General features: G+C 35.0%; 1 protein-coding gene across 1 annotated transcript; it reads right to left on the reverse strand.

The window, feature by feature from the left end:
• Window positions 1–164: 164 nt before the first annotated feature.
• Window positions 165–14,159, reverse strand: LOC133293756 (myosin-2-like). The gene is made up of 24 exons (XM_061492357.1): window positions 13,716–14,159; window positions 12,999–13,100; window positions 12,759–12,902; window positions 12,524–12,674; window positions 12,394–12,421; window positions 12,080–12,248; window positions 11,786–11,849; window positions 11,637–11,650; window positions 11,462–11,546; window positions 11,092–11,195; window positions 10,842–10,980; window positions 10,445–10,563; window positions 10,207–10,359; window positions 10,033–10,122; window positions 9,403–9,480; window positions 9,057–9,215; window positions 4,920–5,117; window positions 4,495–4,700; window positions 4,285–4,420; window positions 3,035–3,164; window positions 2,582–2,692; window positions 2,383–2,495; window positions 1,276–1,488; window positions 165–971 (listed from the first exon to the last, which is right to left on the reverse strand). Exons 1-24 carry the CDS (start codon window positions 14,157–14,159, stop codon window positions 489–491), a joined length of 3,633 nt encoding a protein of 1,210 aa, XP_061348341.1. The 3' UTR covers window positions 165–488.
• Between the last annotated feature and the right edge of the window lie 1,988 nt (window positions 14,160–16,147).

Consider the following 16,147-nt stretch of genomic DNA (forward strand, 5'->3'; position numbering starts at 1 on the left):
ATAAAAATCAATTATAAAAGACCAATATTCAACAACGGTGAAAATGAGCACCAATTAATTGAGTTTATATTGATTTAACCATGCAGTCAAAGACATACCAAAAACACAAAAAGAGAGATGAATTTTTTTTTCTTCTTACATTGAAGATATCAACACTAACTATTTATACCCGGAGGCTGTGTTTTACATTACATTAGCAACAACAGAATATACATGACCAAACTAGACTACTCAATACAACTATGCAACCCTATAAGTCTACAACTATGCACAACTTCCACCATGCAACAAAATTGGTACATATACAATTTCCTTCCCTTCACCAAGTAGTACAACAGTAACACTCATCAAGTGTTCCCGTAGGATATAGAAGAAGCATCTCCTGGAAAAGACAGACACAGTTTATGACATCAACCCATTTTGCCATTTTTTGCATAATCTTCACCTTTTATACACTTTTAGCAAAGACAATAATCCAAAACTGAATGTTATAGTGCTCTAGAACTGAATTTTCCCCACCATTTTCGCCGACCTTTTTCCACTTCAGAATTACCGAGTTTTTGAAGTCTTGCTTTTGTCTCACGTAATCTAACCTTGTATTCTTTCTTCCACCCCTGAAACCTATGTTTGAGTTTCCTAAGTTCTTCAACAGAATTCGTGTTCACAGATTGTCCTGTTTTAACCTCAAGTAGAGCTCTGGCATCCCCATCAAAGGTTTGTCTGCGCTGCTCAAATTCCTTCATGAGATTGTTAACTGTACTCAAAGTTCCATTAGCATCTCTCCCTGCTCCAGCCTCAGAAAGACTAGTAGAATACTTCAAAGGTGTGCTCGCACCCGGCGTTCGAGGTGTTCGAGATCCCATGGAAGTAGCATCTTCGGAATCATAGCCGAAAGGTGACATAACATCATTTCTTACTGGTTGACCATTGCCATTCTCAGCAAGGCTCTTTCTAGCAGCAGCAAGACTCATCTGAATTGAAATTGCAATCAGAATCTTCTGTTAGATTTAAAACCCTTATGCATTGGACTTATCTAGTGAACAAGGTTGCAACAATCTCATGGTAAAAACGAAAATCAATACAACTAACATATTATTCTCAGTATCAGCAATGATAAATGCAAAGCAAAATCCATCTCAATAACAAACTAGTCCATTATAACAGCATAATGAGCTAGTTAAAAGTTTGGTTTGATCAGATCAATCAACTTCATCCATTACAGTAACATTCATGTGTATGACAAAAATTGAGAACTTGTATGAGCTGAAAACTCACTTGCAAAGATGCCATCTGCTTTTGCCACATATCCTCCATTGATTTCATCTTTGTCTCATATTCAATCCACCTTCTCTCAAATTGTTTTAGTTGTTCCCTCAATTCAGCATTTTCCTCTTCCTTTTGCTCTATAGTTGATTCAGCCTTGACAACCCGCCGTTGGAGTTCTGCTAAAGCTGAAGGCAGATTCTGGACCCGCTCTTTGGACACATCCTGCTAAACCAAAAAAATACAAGACATTTACCATCTTGAGTAGTTGGCAACTTCACAAGAATTATGCAGTTCAGCATTCTATATCCGTAAGATATATTCATTCAAGAGGCACACAAGGAAGACATCATTGAATGTTTCTGCAGAAGGCAGTACAGAAAGCTAAAGGGGGAGACAAATTAAGCTTTTGACCACACCATCGAGCAAATAAGTACTTTAAGTTGGCATAACAGTTAGTATAACAACCACAAAAATCAAGTTAAAAGAAAGCTTTTTGATATCTTGCAGTTGACTACTATAAAAGTAGGCATAAACACAATTTGTGAGATGTTAATCTCGTTTAAGGGACAACTTTGATTGCTACCAATTAAATCTTACGCAAATATGTGCTGATATATACTTACAATTTTACAACCCTAATGAACAAATATAAGCCTTAACTCCGATTTAATTTCTTTAATATGAAAAGTTCCATAAACACATTTAAGTTCCATAAACCCTAAAGTTAAATCTGTCTCCCCCTTTTAATTGGAGTGTCTCTAATTTTATCCACTTTCATGTGCCACCAAAAACGGGGCCTTAAATTCTCGTGTACTTTGATTTAAAGATACCTAGAAATCTAAGATTTTGGCATATCAAACACCTCCGTAGTCACTTGTCTCAGTAAAGGTATTAAATGATGGGTTGAAAATGAACTGAAAAATACATGATATTAGATTAGAAACTCCAAATTGCCACAACTTTTTTAGAAGGATGGAAGAAATAAGAAATATTATTTATATGTATAAAACAACTGAAAAAGAACAAAACCAATGAGTGAACAAAATTAAAACTCAGAGAAAGCAAGACTGGAGTTTAGTGCATTTTTCTAAATTGAAAACGTGCATAGTAAAGTACCTTCACTTCTGACATCTTCTCACGTGACTTTCGCTTAGTTTTTGCATTTTCAGGATATTTCTTTAACTTACTCAAGCCACTAGCACGCTTTCGAACCAGCCACCCACGAATCACTACATGAAAAGGAAACAAACAATAAGCAAAAATCATATGCAATGACCATCCTGAGTGTAAACTCGACAATAACAGAAATACTAACCAGATTGTAGAATTATGACTGCCTGTAACACCTCAATTTTTTCAGTAGAAATAGTTATAGAAGACTTCATCATAATACCATATTTCCTTCTCGCAATTTCTCCACGAACAACTACAATATAACCAAAATAGCAATTAAGATATAGACAAAAACTATAACCAAGAAAAATCACTTGCAATAAGAATTTGACTATTTAGGTCATCAGTTTAGGTACATGAAGTTCTTAACTAAATATATATCAATAAGGTCCTCAGATATAGATTTTAAAAAATAGAAGCAAAAAAGCACCAGGGTATCTTTTTGGTTTATTATGGATTATGTTTTTATGAAAAACATCCAACTTGAAAAATCAGCAAAAAAGGAAAAAGATAGAAAAAGGAAAAATGTGCATAAAGCCTAGAATCAGCTCAGTACTTTTGATCCAAACAAAACTAATAGTAAGCCTGGCATTACATGATTGTAAAGTTGTCGCTCCATTCTTTAGTTCATGGTAATAACTACGAGCTTGATGACCACGAAAGGATTTTTGAACCCCAAGTATTCCCTTCAAAATCAGTTTCCTCCTATCCTCCAATGCACCAATCTACAAAATCAACCAGAGAACACGAAAATCAAATCAGAGAAACCACTACATGAATTAATATATAATCCAGCTGAAACATGATATTTAAAGACAAAATATAATTCAATGCTCTGCCAAGCAAACAACTTCAATTTCAGAAACAACATATTTAGTAAAAGCATATAGTTGATAACTTTCTACACATCAACTGCCATGTCATGTCAAGTCAACCATGATCAGGGTGGTCAATTTTGGATCGTAATGAATGGATAAACAATAAACCATTAATCGATTTATGATCCATTAAAAACTTGCTAAAACCATCCAACCCAACCATAATCATCTTAATGGAAAGATATCCAATCCACAAACTAATCCCTTTCAATGGATAGGATATAAGAATATCCAACTCATCCATTTGAAATTATATTTTGTTTAATAAAAAAAACTGACTCTCTCTCTCTCTCTCTCTCATAACTTAACTATGATTTCTGTTGAAATTAACGGGTTAGAGACCGAATATTCTAGAACTAATATTGACTTGAATCACTTGATATGATGTGTTATTTGTGATAAAAAATACAAAGCACTAAGCTCTATTTATACTAATAGAAGATTCTTAATCTTAATTAAATAAGAAAACAAAACATAAAATGTAAAGAAATATGAAAACAGAACAACTCCTAAGAGATCATCTAATATAGTCTAAAGCTATACCAAGATATAATTATGATATTATGACATATTCTAACAATTCCTAGAATAGATGCGTCGATAATCTCCTTTGTCCAAATACTTTCATTCTCTACCTTTGTATTTCTCTCAATTAAATGCATCTACTCCTATGTCCAAATGTATTTCACTCTTTAACCTGTGACATCCAATCCAATAAATAATTTAGTTGGTTCATTAAGCATCCATTAACTAAAACTAATCCAATCCATTAAGTATATTGATATAATTCAAAGGAAAGGATTGGATTTCGATGTGGATGGATCATGGATTAATGGATCCCATTGCCACCGTATCCAATGCCCAGCTCCCAACACTATGGCTCTTTGCCTTTTAACTCAATAAATAGTCTACATATATGCTAAAGTGTAGTTTTGAGAAGTGAAAACATGAAATTACTTGGACATACCTGCCCAGTTCGAAGATACAGTTTGGTGTAGCCAACTTGGTACATTTCAGGTGGTATATTAAATTGTTGCAGAACAGCGACTGAGATGCTCAATGGATCCTGAGTTGCGTTGGCCTCATCAAGCAAAAACCCATACCTAAATGTATGCAGGAGCTTAAATCAACCCATTATTCAATATAATCTAAAATCTATAGTAGGTTTCTCCATTACCTTCCAGCAAACTCTTGATGCGTCATTCGAGTAGGATATCCAGCCCTTGAAATCCTTACAACCTCCAAAACTCCACAACACATAAGCTGTTGTAGGACAAGATCTTCGTCAAATATTCCAGGAAGTTGCTTAGTATTTGGCTTTATACAGCGAATAAAGTGAGGTGTGGTGCTCTCCAACTGATGCATCAACTTGAACAATTGACCCTAAAAGAATGAAAGAGATTCGTTAGACTTATTTCCCTCAAATTATGGCATTTTGCTCATTTCTTAATATACTCCTAAAATCCCCGTCCACTGTTATTAAATCATATAATTTTTAGGAGAGTTAATCATCCACAATCATCACCCACCATTCAATAGTGTCATAATTTGTTTTCAAATATTAAAGATGTAGAACCAGCTCAAGTAACACTACAAGAATACCTTGAACTTTGTGCCAACACTCTGCTTTTGTGAGTCATGAGTACCTATGTGGAGGGAATTTGATTGCTTCTGAGACTGGTTAATCATTTTGGAGAACAACTGCAGTAGTTCACAACTACATGATGACAGTAGTTGAATGGAATCAGATGGCAGTGCATCTCTGTTCTTTTCTAGAAAGCCGTTTGTATCATACAAAACCTGATTGAGGACCAGATGTTAGAACAATCAGAAACAAAAATACAAAATTGGCCTCCATGGTGCACTTTCAATATACACCTTAAGGCTCAGAAAAACAAAATTAGACAGCAGAAATTTCTCATAGCCACTTAACAAAAAAACTCCAGCTAAGACATTTTCCTAGAGGCAAAATTGCATGTTTAACATAAAAAAAATTTCCACTAAATGATAAATGATCATATAAGGGAAGTTGGGCCTTTACAAAATATATGCTGTATATGATTATATTACAGATCATAACAGAAGGAAATCAATGACTTAATATAACATAGATATTACTTATTAGTAGGGGTGTGATGGACCTGAGTTAATTAGAATGGGCCTGAGTTAGTTAGTTTGTTATGAGAAATATTCTAGAATATTCCTAAATAATAGGATATAAGGAGGGGAGTGTGAGAGTGTGAGGTATGCATGTATTCAATACTGGTTTAGTGGAGAAATTGAGAGATCTTTAGGTGGTGTTTGGCTGGCTTCTTTTTGAAATTTTCCTAGGCATTTGACACAAGGTTTCCACGAACCCCAAGTTTGGTGAAGCTCCTTCAGACAAAAAACCAGACAACTAAAATGCATAGATTTCTGAGGTGGATATGAGAAACACGGCTTTCGGCACTGTTAGAAATCCATTTTCGCATGTGGGTTTTTGCAAAAGCACGGCTAAGTCAATGTTTGCTTAATTTCTTTGACCAATATACCCTTTGAGGCACAATGGAGGCAGAGAGGATGAGACAGTTAATGCTCCTTTATTGTTGAAAGCAAAGTAACAGTGTGGCTCTTATGGGTGGAAACCACACCGCTGCAAGGTTCTGCGCTCGTTAAAGTTCCAACCTTTTCGATTCGCTGGCTTATTGTTTCTTCGTTCTCGCAATCATCTTCAGTTTTCTGCATCTGGGTCTTCTCCATTTTTGCTGCAAAGGTAGGAAATGGAATTGGGTCGTGGGTATAGGAGCAAGATGAACAGCATCATTTGCATGATGGAAGGATTAGTTTGAATTCTGATACTGTTTTTGTTATCAAGATTCCTGATGCACGGTTTATTCGCATTGTTTCAAGGTCTGTGTTTTTGGCTATGGCTCTTGCAACGTTGCCTTTTTTGGGGTCTATTCTGAAGGGATTCTCACCAAGTTTGGGTTCAGTTGATTCTGGATTTGATGCTACTGCGTCTGGGAACATCAATGCTGAGGTGTTGAATTCGATTCTCCATGATTTGGGTGAGGAAGACCTTCTAAAAAAGGAGGATAATAAGGCTCTCACTGTTAGCCCTCCACATGGGTATGGGGATAAAATTGTAATTTTATATCATTTATCTATCTATATTTTTTCTAAAACCAAACAATAGGATTTCAAAATTTTCATATACTTTCCTGGTAAAATTTTATCCAACCAAACTACTTTTTTTTGCATTTTCCTATCTATCTCACTTTATCTCACTTTCTTACCATTTCTCTATCAATTCTATTTCTCTAGTATTCTAAAAATTTCTCCTCAACCAAACGCCACCTTAGGGAACTCTTGAGCCTAGGTATTTGGTTTGAGGAGGAGTTGAGGTTTCTTGGGATTTATTTTCTGCATATTAGTGTATGTAAAAGAGGCATGGCCTTCATTATCTCTATAATTTCAATGTTATTTTTCTGGTTCCATCAATTTGGTATCAGAGCACTTCCGATCTAGGGGTGTTTCTGGTCCAGATCTGGAAAAAAAATAAAAAAAATGGAAAACAGTGTGAACAGAATGGAGAGGAGCTTGGATCAATTGGAAGCAAGCATGGACCGAATGGAAGAAGGAATGGATCGGGTTGAAGACGCTTTTCATCAACTTCAGAAAAACATTTGGAAGTTAATAAACCGCATAGATCCGTGTTTTGACAAAGAACAGAGAGCAAGAATCGAAAAGGGAGAAAAAGAAGCAAAAAAAGAAAGAGGTATTCTGCCAGGAAAAGGAATCCACGAACAAAAAAAAGAAGAAAAAAAAAGGTAACGACAGGGTGCGTAGAAGACGAAGTAGAAGAAGGTCAAAACTCCGAAAGAGAAACAGAAGAAAGGAAAGAAGACGAAGGAGAAGGAGACGCTAAGGCATATCAAAACTCAGAAAAAGAAGCAGAAGAAATTATGGAAAAAGAAAAAGAAGAAGAAGTGCAAGAGGATGAAATGAAAGTAATGGGTCTTCAATTGGGAAACCTTTTGAGACCAGCATGACAAACCAAGGGGGAGCTATTGGTACTTGCAGCCCTAGCACGAATAGAGAAGTGAGAGCGGCAAGGTTCAGTCGTCTCATGCCGGAGGTGCTTAACAATGGACGGTTGCCAAATTTTCGTTTCCACTACGATGCGGGTTTTCACGTAGAGTTTAGAGCAGTGAAGCAAGGAAAAATCAGAATTGTGAAAATGGCAGCCAAAACAGACACAGTGGGTTGCAATGTTGTCGATTGACGCAAGAGGTGCTTAATGACATTAGAAGCCGAAACCTATGTTTCAAGCATGCTGTTTTTATTCCTGGGCATGTGATGATTATGGGGAAGAGGGGGCAAATTGCGTCAGATTCAAAGGGTCTCGTCATGGGGCTACAAAATCGGATGTCTTTGAGCTTAAGAAAAAATGGTTGTGGCTAGAAGCTATTTTTTGCAGAAAAAATGAAAGGCCCGCAAATAGGGCAGAAACGAAAGTTTGAGCAGGGTGGGAGTACCCCCTGCTTCTTGGTCAGACAAGTTATAGAGCATTGGGAGCATGTGCAGTATGGAAGCGAGAAAACAACGGGATCCGACGGTGACTATTTTTGATTACAATCATTACTTGGGCTATATGTTTCAAACAATGGGATCCAGGTGGAAAATCCTCTCAAATTATCTGCCCTTTCTCTTCACCTTGAAGACAAGGTGAATTTTGGAAAGGGAGTATTGATGGACCTGAGTTAATTAGAATGGGCCTGAGTTAGTTAGTTTGTTACGAGAAATATTCTAGAATATTCCTATGATAGGATATAAGGAGGGGAGTGTGGGAGTGTGAGGTATGCATGTATTCAATACTGGTTTAGTGGGGAAATTGAGAGATCTCTAGGGAACTCTTGAGCCTAGGTATTTGGTTTGAGGGGGAGTTGAGGTTTCTTGGGGTTTATTTTCTGCATATTAGTGTATGTAAAAGAGGCATGGCCTTCATTATCTCTATAATTTCAATGTTATTTTTCTGGTTCCATCAGGGTGTAAATAGGCTAGGCTAGGCTTTGACTTAAATAGGCCAAGCCTGTGTAAAAAACATTGGGTCTAGCCTGAACTGTTAGCCTGTGTAGGCCCCAAATTACAAGTCTGCTCTGACCTATATTTAAAAAATAAAAGCCTTGCCTAGACCTGTTAGCATGTTTAAGCCTATTAAACATTCAACAATTAAAAGAATAACTAAAATAATATTACTTTATTATTCAAATTTATTAAAATAATAATTTTATTTATTTTATTTAAAAAAAAATAATATGATATAGGCCGGCTTGTAGGCTTATAGGCCTGATATGTACAAAAAAAACCTATGGCCTATTTTCTAAATAGGTTTTTTTAAAAGCCTATATCTATTCTATTTTACTATTTCTAATAGGGTAAGCTTAACCTAATATAGGCTAGGTCGTAGGCCCCTGTAGATCAGTCTAGCCCATTTACGCCCCTACTTATTAGTACAGTTATTTCTACTGTCTTACAATATCAGTGCGAAGCAGGTTTATGCATGATATTATAATACTCTATCTGCAATATTTTAAAAATGAACACAAAGCTTAAACAAGTAAATTGAAGGATTAATTCAACTTTAAAAACTATAACCATGTAGATTTTGTAGCAACTAAATTTAAGGATCAATTTGACTTTAAAAACAACCAAAGTGAATAGCTTCTAAAGCTCCTTAAATATTTAGCAGCTACTAACCTCCCCTGCATAATGATGAACACTGAAAGCCTTGCCTCTGTCCCCTTTAAAGCAAGGACTAGCGTAAAGGTGCTGCCTAATTTTGTTGGCAAATGTTAGATCAGTGGCCCGGGGGAAATGTGATTCCTCATCCAACAAAGAGAGTAGCCCCAGAGGCTTCTACACATTTTACAACAGAGAACACAATGAGTATACTAGTCACAAAGAATAATGTGAACTCCAATATTGGGACCTTAACATATATATTTTTTTGAAAATAATCTGCTTTGTAAAAGACATACTGCCCTCAGTTTCAGCAAGAGAGGAAGAACTCATAAATTTTAGAAAACTTAAACCATATAAATACCTTCTCAAAGAGATCCAAACACTCTTGATTGTCCTCAAAATCTACTTTGGTCCAATCAACACCATCTAATTCGTACTCCTGAAACAAGATATGTGAATTGCAAGTTGCTGTCATGCATATCAAGCCTATTCAAGAACACAACTTTAGCATGTGATATTAATGCTATCTTCTTGTTTTCTTGTCTACCCTTCTATGCACATTTCTGTTAGTAAATTCTTTTTACCTCTCCCTCTCTCTCACTCACACACACACACACACACACACAAATGAGGCCTTAGTTGACAAGACACTATATGGTTCACAATCAATTCAAAGCATTAGGACATCATTAAAGACAATTTACAGAAGTAAACAATACACTGATTCAGATAGGTTAGTCAGGATTAAACTGTATTATGATTGTGCACTTCAAAGGTTGCTTGTGCCGAGAAATTTTTACTTTGACAAGTTAATTTTAATTAGTCATGTTCTACATTGGCCAAAAATTTTGGAAGTCTTGACCATATCTTCTCTTTTCCAAAAGATAACAGAAGTAGTAAAACTTTTCAAATACAGAGAAACAAAATTCCTGGAATTGTATTCCACATTCATGCTATTGCGTTCAAATTACGGTTTAACTTAGATGCTGACCTCCTGCTCAAGTTTAAACAGATGCCGATTGAAATGTTGTTGAAGCCTCTCATTGGCATAATTTATACACAACTGTTCAAAGCTGTTTTTCTAGAAAAGAAAAACAAGAAATTATTAGAACACGAATGAAGAGTCTATGAAGCATCAGTAAACATACTAACACAAACTGTGTACCTGGAATGACTCAAACCCATAAATATCAACGATACTTATGGATCTCCCTGTACGTCGTTTACCTACTTCAAGTGACTTATTAACTTGTTCTACAAGCCAGTCAAACAAGCTTGCATAGATAAATTTTGCTAATGCATCTCTTGTATCAATTGCCTGAACATAGAATAAAAAATTGGATATAATACATTCAGGAGCCGTAAAAAATATATGAATTAAATTGTTTAAGTAATAAACAGACCTGCTGCAATGTCAACGTTTTGGCAATAGTATCCTTGCCAGCTTGGATTTTATGGGTAGATAATGCTGCCATTAACTCCTGGGAACTGCAACCCATCAGCAAAACAGCTCTGGTTACAGCTGCCAAAAGAAAATATAAATAAAAGTCACTTTTAAGGTGTAACTGAAATTTCATATATTACTATGTTAGTCACAGTCAATACGAACCCCCGCATAGCCCTGTCCTACACAATTCAAGACAAACTGTATTTGTTTTCGATATAGGATATGGCATTGAAAACAATCCAAGTGAGTCCCAGCTAGCTTTAAGTATTAAATGCCACTTAATTATCACATCAAAACATGATAAGGCATGAGTAGCCCATCAAAAGGCATTGTGCATAAGCTATGAATCTTACCTTCATCGTTCATCACTTCAATGTGATTTTCATTGTCAGTGACTTGGAATGATATATTTCCGAGCCATAATATTGCAGCAAGCATCTTAAAGACCAGCTCTTGATCCTCTTTGCTCATTTGAACAACATCTAATGCTTTCTGGGGAAAAACACATTTGCCAAAAGGAGAAAAAATGACACGAGATCTTAGTAAGCCAATAACAAACTTAGAGACGGTATTGTTGAACAAATGAACCGTCAAAAAATATACCATCAGCCTATGAAACTTTTTAGCATCTTCAACACCATCAATTGTCATGCAGTCACTCTGATTAAGATATTTATATTCACTGGCCACTCTAAGATTCAGTCTCTCTGCAAAGGAAAATAAAATGATTCTGTTTGAGTAAAAATATTTACAAGCCCAATTAAGCTGATGAAGTCGTAATAATGCGAAGGTAACTTAAAAATTCACATTCAGAAATTGGAGTCAAAGAATTTCCACATAAAATTAAGCATCTGTTTAAAAATTGTAAATAAAATTAAAGGGCAGAGGAATGATAATACTGGGAGGATCAAATTCAACAGTCATATTCAAGTGCATTATCTCAAACTAATATATAGATTCCGTAGATATATACCTTTAAGATCAGGTGAAGCTCCAGCACAAAGTTGATAAAATATATGATAAGATCTCTCGCCACTGGCCAGTTGAACAACTCTTGACTGCCCACAGGAGACATGAATGTTTCATAAGTAAAGAAAGAAAAATATTTCAGTTCCACAATTATGTTTGAATAGGGTATTACAAGTTACCTTTTCTAACAGAACTGTTCAAGTTAGGAGATGGGAATTGGCAGAGAGAAACACAAAACCATAAGAATAAGTCAAGTCAGTTAATTGTAAAAAATGGATATCACAAAAGAGCAAACTTTATGTAACATATTTGACTTGAACATGCTTACAGGTTTGAATTTTAGCCCCACAAATTTTCCCTATTGTGCTGAAATGAATTTCAATCAACTTCCCCTGCACCAAATTATAAATGTATATCAATGAAACTGCTCTCAGTATTAGATACCAACCACAAAGTGCTGCACAGCCTTCAGATTAAAATTGCGAAGGTTTATGGACATAGTTGATAGAAAACCTATCAAGCTATAGATATCTTATAGAACAACAGCAGCAGGAGTAAGTTCAACTGTATCGAAAATAAACACAAACTTTCGTAAAAAATAAAAAAGTAAACACAAACTCACAAATCTGCTAGAGTTGTCATTCCTAGATGTTTTTGCATTCCCAAAAGCTTCTAGTATAAAATTTGTCTGAAGAACTTCGTTTTCTATCCCACAACTACCCCCACCAAGAGCAGCTAAGTATTGCATAGCAATTTTTGCTGTTTCTGTCTTCCCAGATCCACTCTCGCCACTGTAAACAAATTTCTGACAGTGATTATTAACAAGTATACTAGTAATTTATCTTCTTACTAAAATAAAAATACAATACTATGAGTTCAGGAACATATATTAAGAGCAATGCACAAAATGGAGCCCGTGATGTACTGAGTGCTGACCTTATGATAATAGACTGATTTACTTCATCTGCAATGTTGAACACATGATCAGAAAACCTTCATATCTATATCATATAACTACATCATAAAGATTTCAAAGGAGGAGAAAGAATGAAAGAATTTATTTCACCTCTTATCATCTCATTATAAGCTGCATCTGCCATAGCATAAACATGAGGACTGTCAATAGATTTCTGCTTATAAGCTGAGAGGTAATCATTTCCATAAATCTGGACATCTTTGAAAGGATTGAGTGCAATTAAAACTGGCCCTGCTTTACTCTGCATACAAAAAGCACAAGTAGCATATGAGAGTGCATACATAATCATCCAAGTAGGAAAAACAAGCCAGAACAGCAGACATACATAAATCGTATCCTGAGAATATCTAAAATGAAGATTGTGAAGAACTGAGGGCTCATTTAAATAACTGAGCTGTATAAGATCATCCACACCCTCCAAAATATCAGGATTAGCTGGTAGGAGCTCTGATCTGGCCACTTTCATAACCTGTAGTAACAACTCAGAGGCACAAATGACCTGTTATCATGCATCCTCAAGAATGAAAACTATCTTTCAGAGACACAAAAAAGCTTAAATATTTACATTTCCATTTGAAAGTGAAACAGATGCTTCCTCTCCTGAAGTTGACTGTATCTTTCCCAGTCCCCACTTCCCTCTTGGTTGCCTACACCAAACATGAAGTTTCTGTGGAAACAACCAAAAACAGAAAGAAAATTTAACAGAAACGCACACCCCGTTAACAATGTCTCAACATATATAATTCTTAATAGATAAAAGCCGCCAACATACATTCTTTAAAGAAAAAAATGGAGTGGAAGTACTCATGCCACAAACAATTTATCTATGCAGAATATTAACCTCCTGAAGAACAACAGTGGTGCCGTTATTAAACATCAAAAGAATAAAAGCTCTGAATTGAAGTATCAGCCAAGAAATAACAAGGAATTTTGATATCTTTAAAATTTAAAAATAACCAAGCAGCTTTTTAATCCAATTAACATGGGTAGAGGTTACTTTATTTGCAATTCTGAAATGGTTAAGCTGCAGTGTCGCAATTACATCTTCTTTTTTTAACACCAACGACCATATTTTATTCAAGCCATCCAAACACCAAAAACTTATCATTCTAGAACTGAAAAACGTATAAGACAAAAAAGAAGCAGATAAAATGAAAACTAACTGAGAGATTCAAACACTAGAAAAGAACCACTGTTAAAACTTAGTTAATTAATCGAGTTACTATCCATAAATCAGCCAGTTATTAACAATTATCATAAACATCTTCAACTTCCCAGTTACCTTTTTGATGAAATAACCAATGTTGTCATCCTCCAATTCCCCTGATGGAGGAGCAACAGAAGCAGTAGTATCATCATTAGATGTTGAAACTGGACTTTGTGATGATAATTGTTCACTCATTTTCTCTTCTGATTTGACTATGTAAGGAGATTCAACATCCAACTTAATCTTCTTGCCCCCAAAACTACCTTTCCTCTTGTGCCCCATTTCCTTGTCTTTCCTCTTGGTCTCTTCTCCATTCAGGAAAGGATCACCATCAACAATCTTGAAGCTATTAGGCAATGACCTTCTTGCTGACGGAAGCCGAGCTCTCGACGTCGGCCGAGACGGCAATGCCGGAGGCAAGTCCTTCGGCTTCTCCTCCTCATCTTTCCGGCGAAGAGAATCAAGCATCTCTTCCAGCGAACTCCTCGCTAAGGAATTTGGCGAAGCTGATAACATCATCTTGGTAACTTGGTTCCACCGAAAAAAAATGAAAAAAAAATAAAAAATCACAGAAATTTCACAACTTTTCCCTCAAATTCTCATACCCAACTTGAAATTTCACCACCCCTTTTCCTGATTCCGATAGTGCATTCCAGAAAGCAATGAAATCGAAGAACCCAGTTGGGAATTTACGTGAAAAGTGCCACCTTTCTTTTTCCTTCGGGTTTGAAAGGGATAAGCTTGAAGGGTGAGAAGAAAAGAACGTTTTGGTTTGGTGGTTGCGCCAATCAACACAATCTCCAAAAACGAACTCCAGAAACGCATTTGCCAAATCTAGGAAGGTCGCGGTTTTCCATTACTGAAAGCGAAAGTTACGAGGTTGGAATGAAGAGCAAGCGAGGAGGTTGAGGTTGTTGGGCACAACAAACCTCCTCAGACTCAAAGAGAGAGAAACAAAAAATAAGGGAGAGAGAGAAAGATAATAAAAACCAAACACCAACAATTTGGGAAAATTGCTGTTGTAGTGGATTGTTCTGTTTTTTCTGCTCTGTTCTTTGCAAAACCAAACGCTCCTATGTGTTTTTTGTATGTGTGTTTGTGCGTTCCTTAAAACAGGAACTTTAAACTTTGGAAGAAAGTCTTTGATGTCCTTGTTGGTGATGATGATGACTTTTTTTTTTTTTTTTTTTGCTTTTTTGTTCAGAAATTCAAATTTTTCAGGTGAGTTGGCCCAAGCAACAAACAACACTTCCAATATTCGTAATCCGTTCCTTCAGAATCTCACAGGACAAAGAATATTATTTTAATGCTTTCCAAAAAAAATTACTTTTATCCGAGAATATAATAAACATAACATAAGATAAAGTTAGGCAAAAAAATTAATTTATTGTTTTTTAAATAAAAAATTATGAATTTATGGTTGTTTTGAAAATAATTACATATTTATTGCACAATATCACGTCCAATTTAGACGTCACCAATCACGTCTAAATTGGACGTCACTCAAGAGGCGATTACGTTTAATTTAGGCGTCACGCATCAGGTGTTGACACGTGTCATATTTTTTTCTAAAAAAAAAATTAACAATTTAATCGTAAAACTTCCGAAGGCTTTAACTTTTGACTCGGGTATCTAAATCAGATAATTCTTTTTTTGATTCCACATAACTTTTCGATATCTATGCAATGACATCTCATTTGACATATTTTATCTCTCACAAACATAATTTAAATTTACAAGAATGATATTTTAAGAGCGGTTAAAACCAGAAGCCTCTGAGTTCTGGGTTTGTGATTTAATATAAACAAACAAATAAAGATTTTATTTGTGATTTAAATTAAAAATAAAAATTATTATGAAAAAGGAAAACAAAATAAAGATTTGATTTGTGATTTAAACTCAAAAATTAATTTGAAAAATTTGTATTAATAAAGGAAATAATTAAATAAATATTCTAAATCTCTAAGGAGGAAGGATTTTATTTTTGAAAAATATTATTTATTTGTTTATATTTATTTGTTTAAATCACAAATCAAATCTTTATTTATTTGTTTATATTAAATCACAAACCCAGAACTCAGAGGCTTCTTGGTTTAACAGCTCTTATAATACTATTTTTGCAAATTTAAATTGTGTTTGTGAGAGATAAAATATGTCAAATAAGATGTCATTGCATAGATCTCGAAAAGTTATGTGGAATCAATGAAAGAATTACCTGATTTGGATACTCGAGTCAAAAGTTAAAGCCTTCGGAAGTTTTACGATTAAATTGTTATTTTTTTTTTGAAAAAAATATTACACGTGTCAACACATGATAAGTAATGCCTAAATTAGGCGTGATTGACTCTTGAGTGACGCCCAATTTAGACGGTGACGTCCAAATTAGACGTGATATTGTGTAATAAATATGTAATTATTTTTAAAACTGTCATAAATTCATAATTTTTTATTTAAAAAACAATATATCAATTTTTTGCCGATAAAGTTATGAAATTTGAAATAAAATA

Source organism: Gastrolobium bilobum, unplaced genomic scaffold (assembly GCF_033153095.1).
Source record: "Gastrolobium bilobum isolate Gb01-03AN ecotype WA unplaced genomic scaffold, APGP_CSIRO_Gbil_v1 utg44692, whole genome shotgun sequence".
NCBI lineage: Eukaryota > Viridiplantae > Streptophyta > Magnoliopsida > Fabales > Fabaceae > Gastrolobium > Gastrolobium bilobum.

Excerpts from the sequence above, each read along its gene's own strand:
- LOC133293756 (XM_061492357.1), bottom strand. The coding sequence starts at position 14,159 with ATGATGTTATCAGCTTCGCCAAATTCCTTAGCGAGGAGTTCGCTGGAA. Across the intron at positions 4,701-4,919 it reads GTGTTGGCACAAAGTTCAAG|GGTCAATTGTTCAAGTTGAT; the intron begins GTATTCTTGTAG and ends TCATTCTTTTAG. Across the intron at positions 4,421-4,494 it reads CATCAAGAGTTTGCTGGAAG|GTATGGGTTTTTGCTTGATG; the intron begins GTAATGGAGAAA and ends GCATACATTTAG.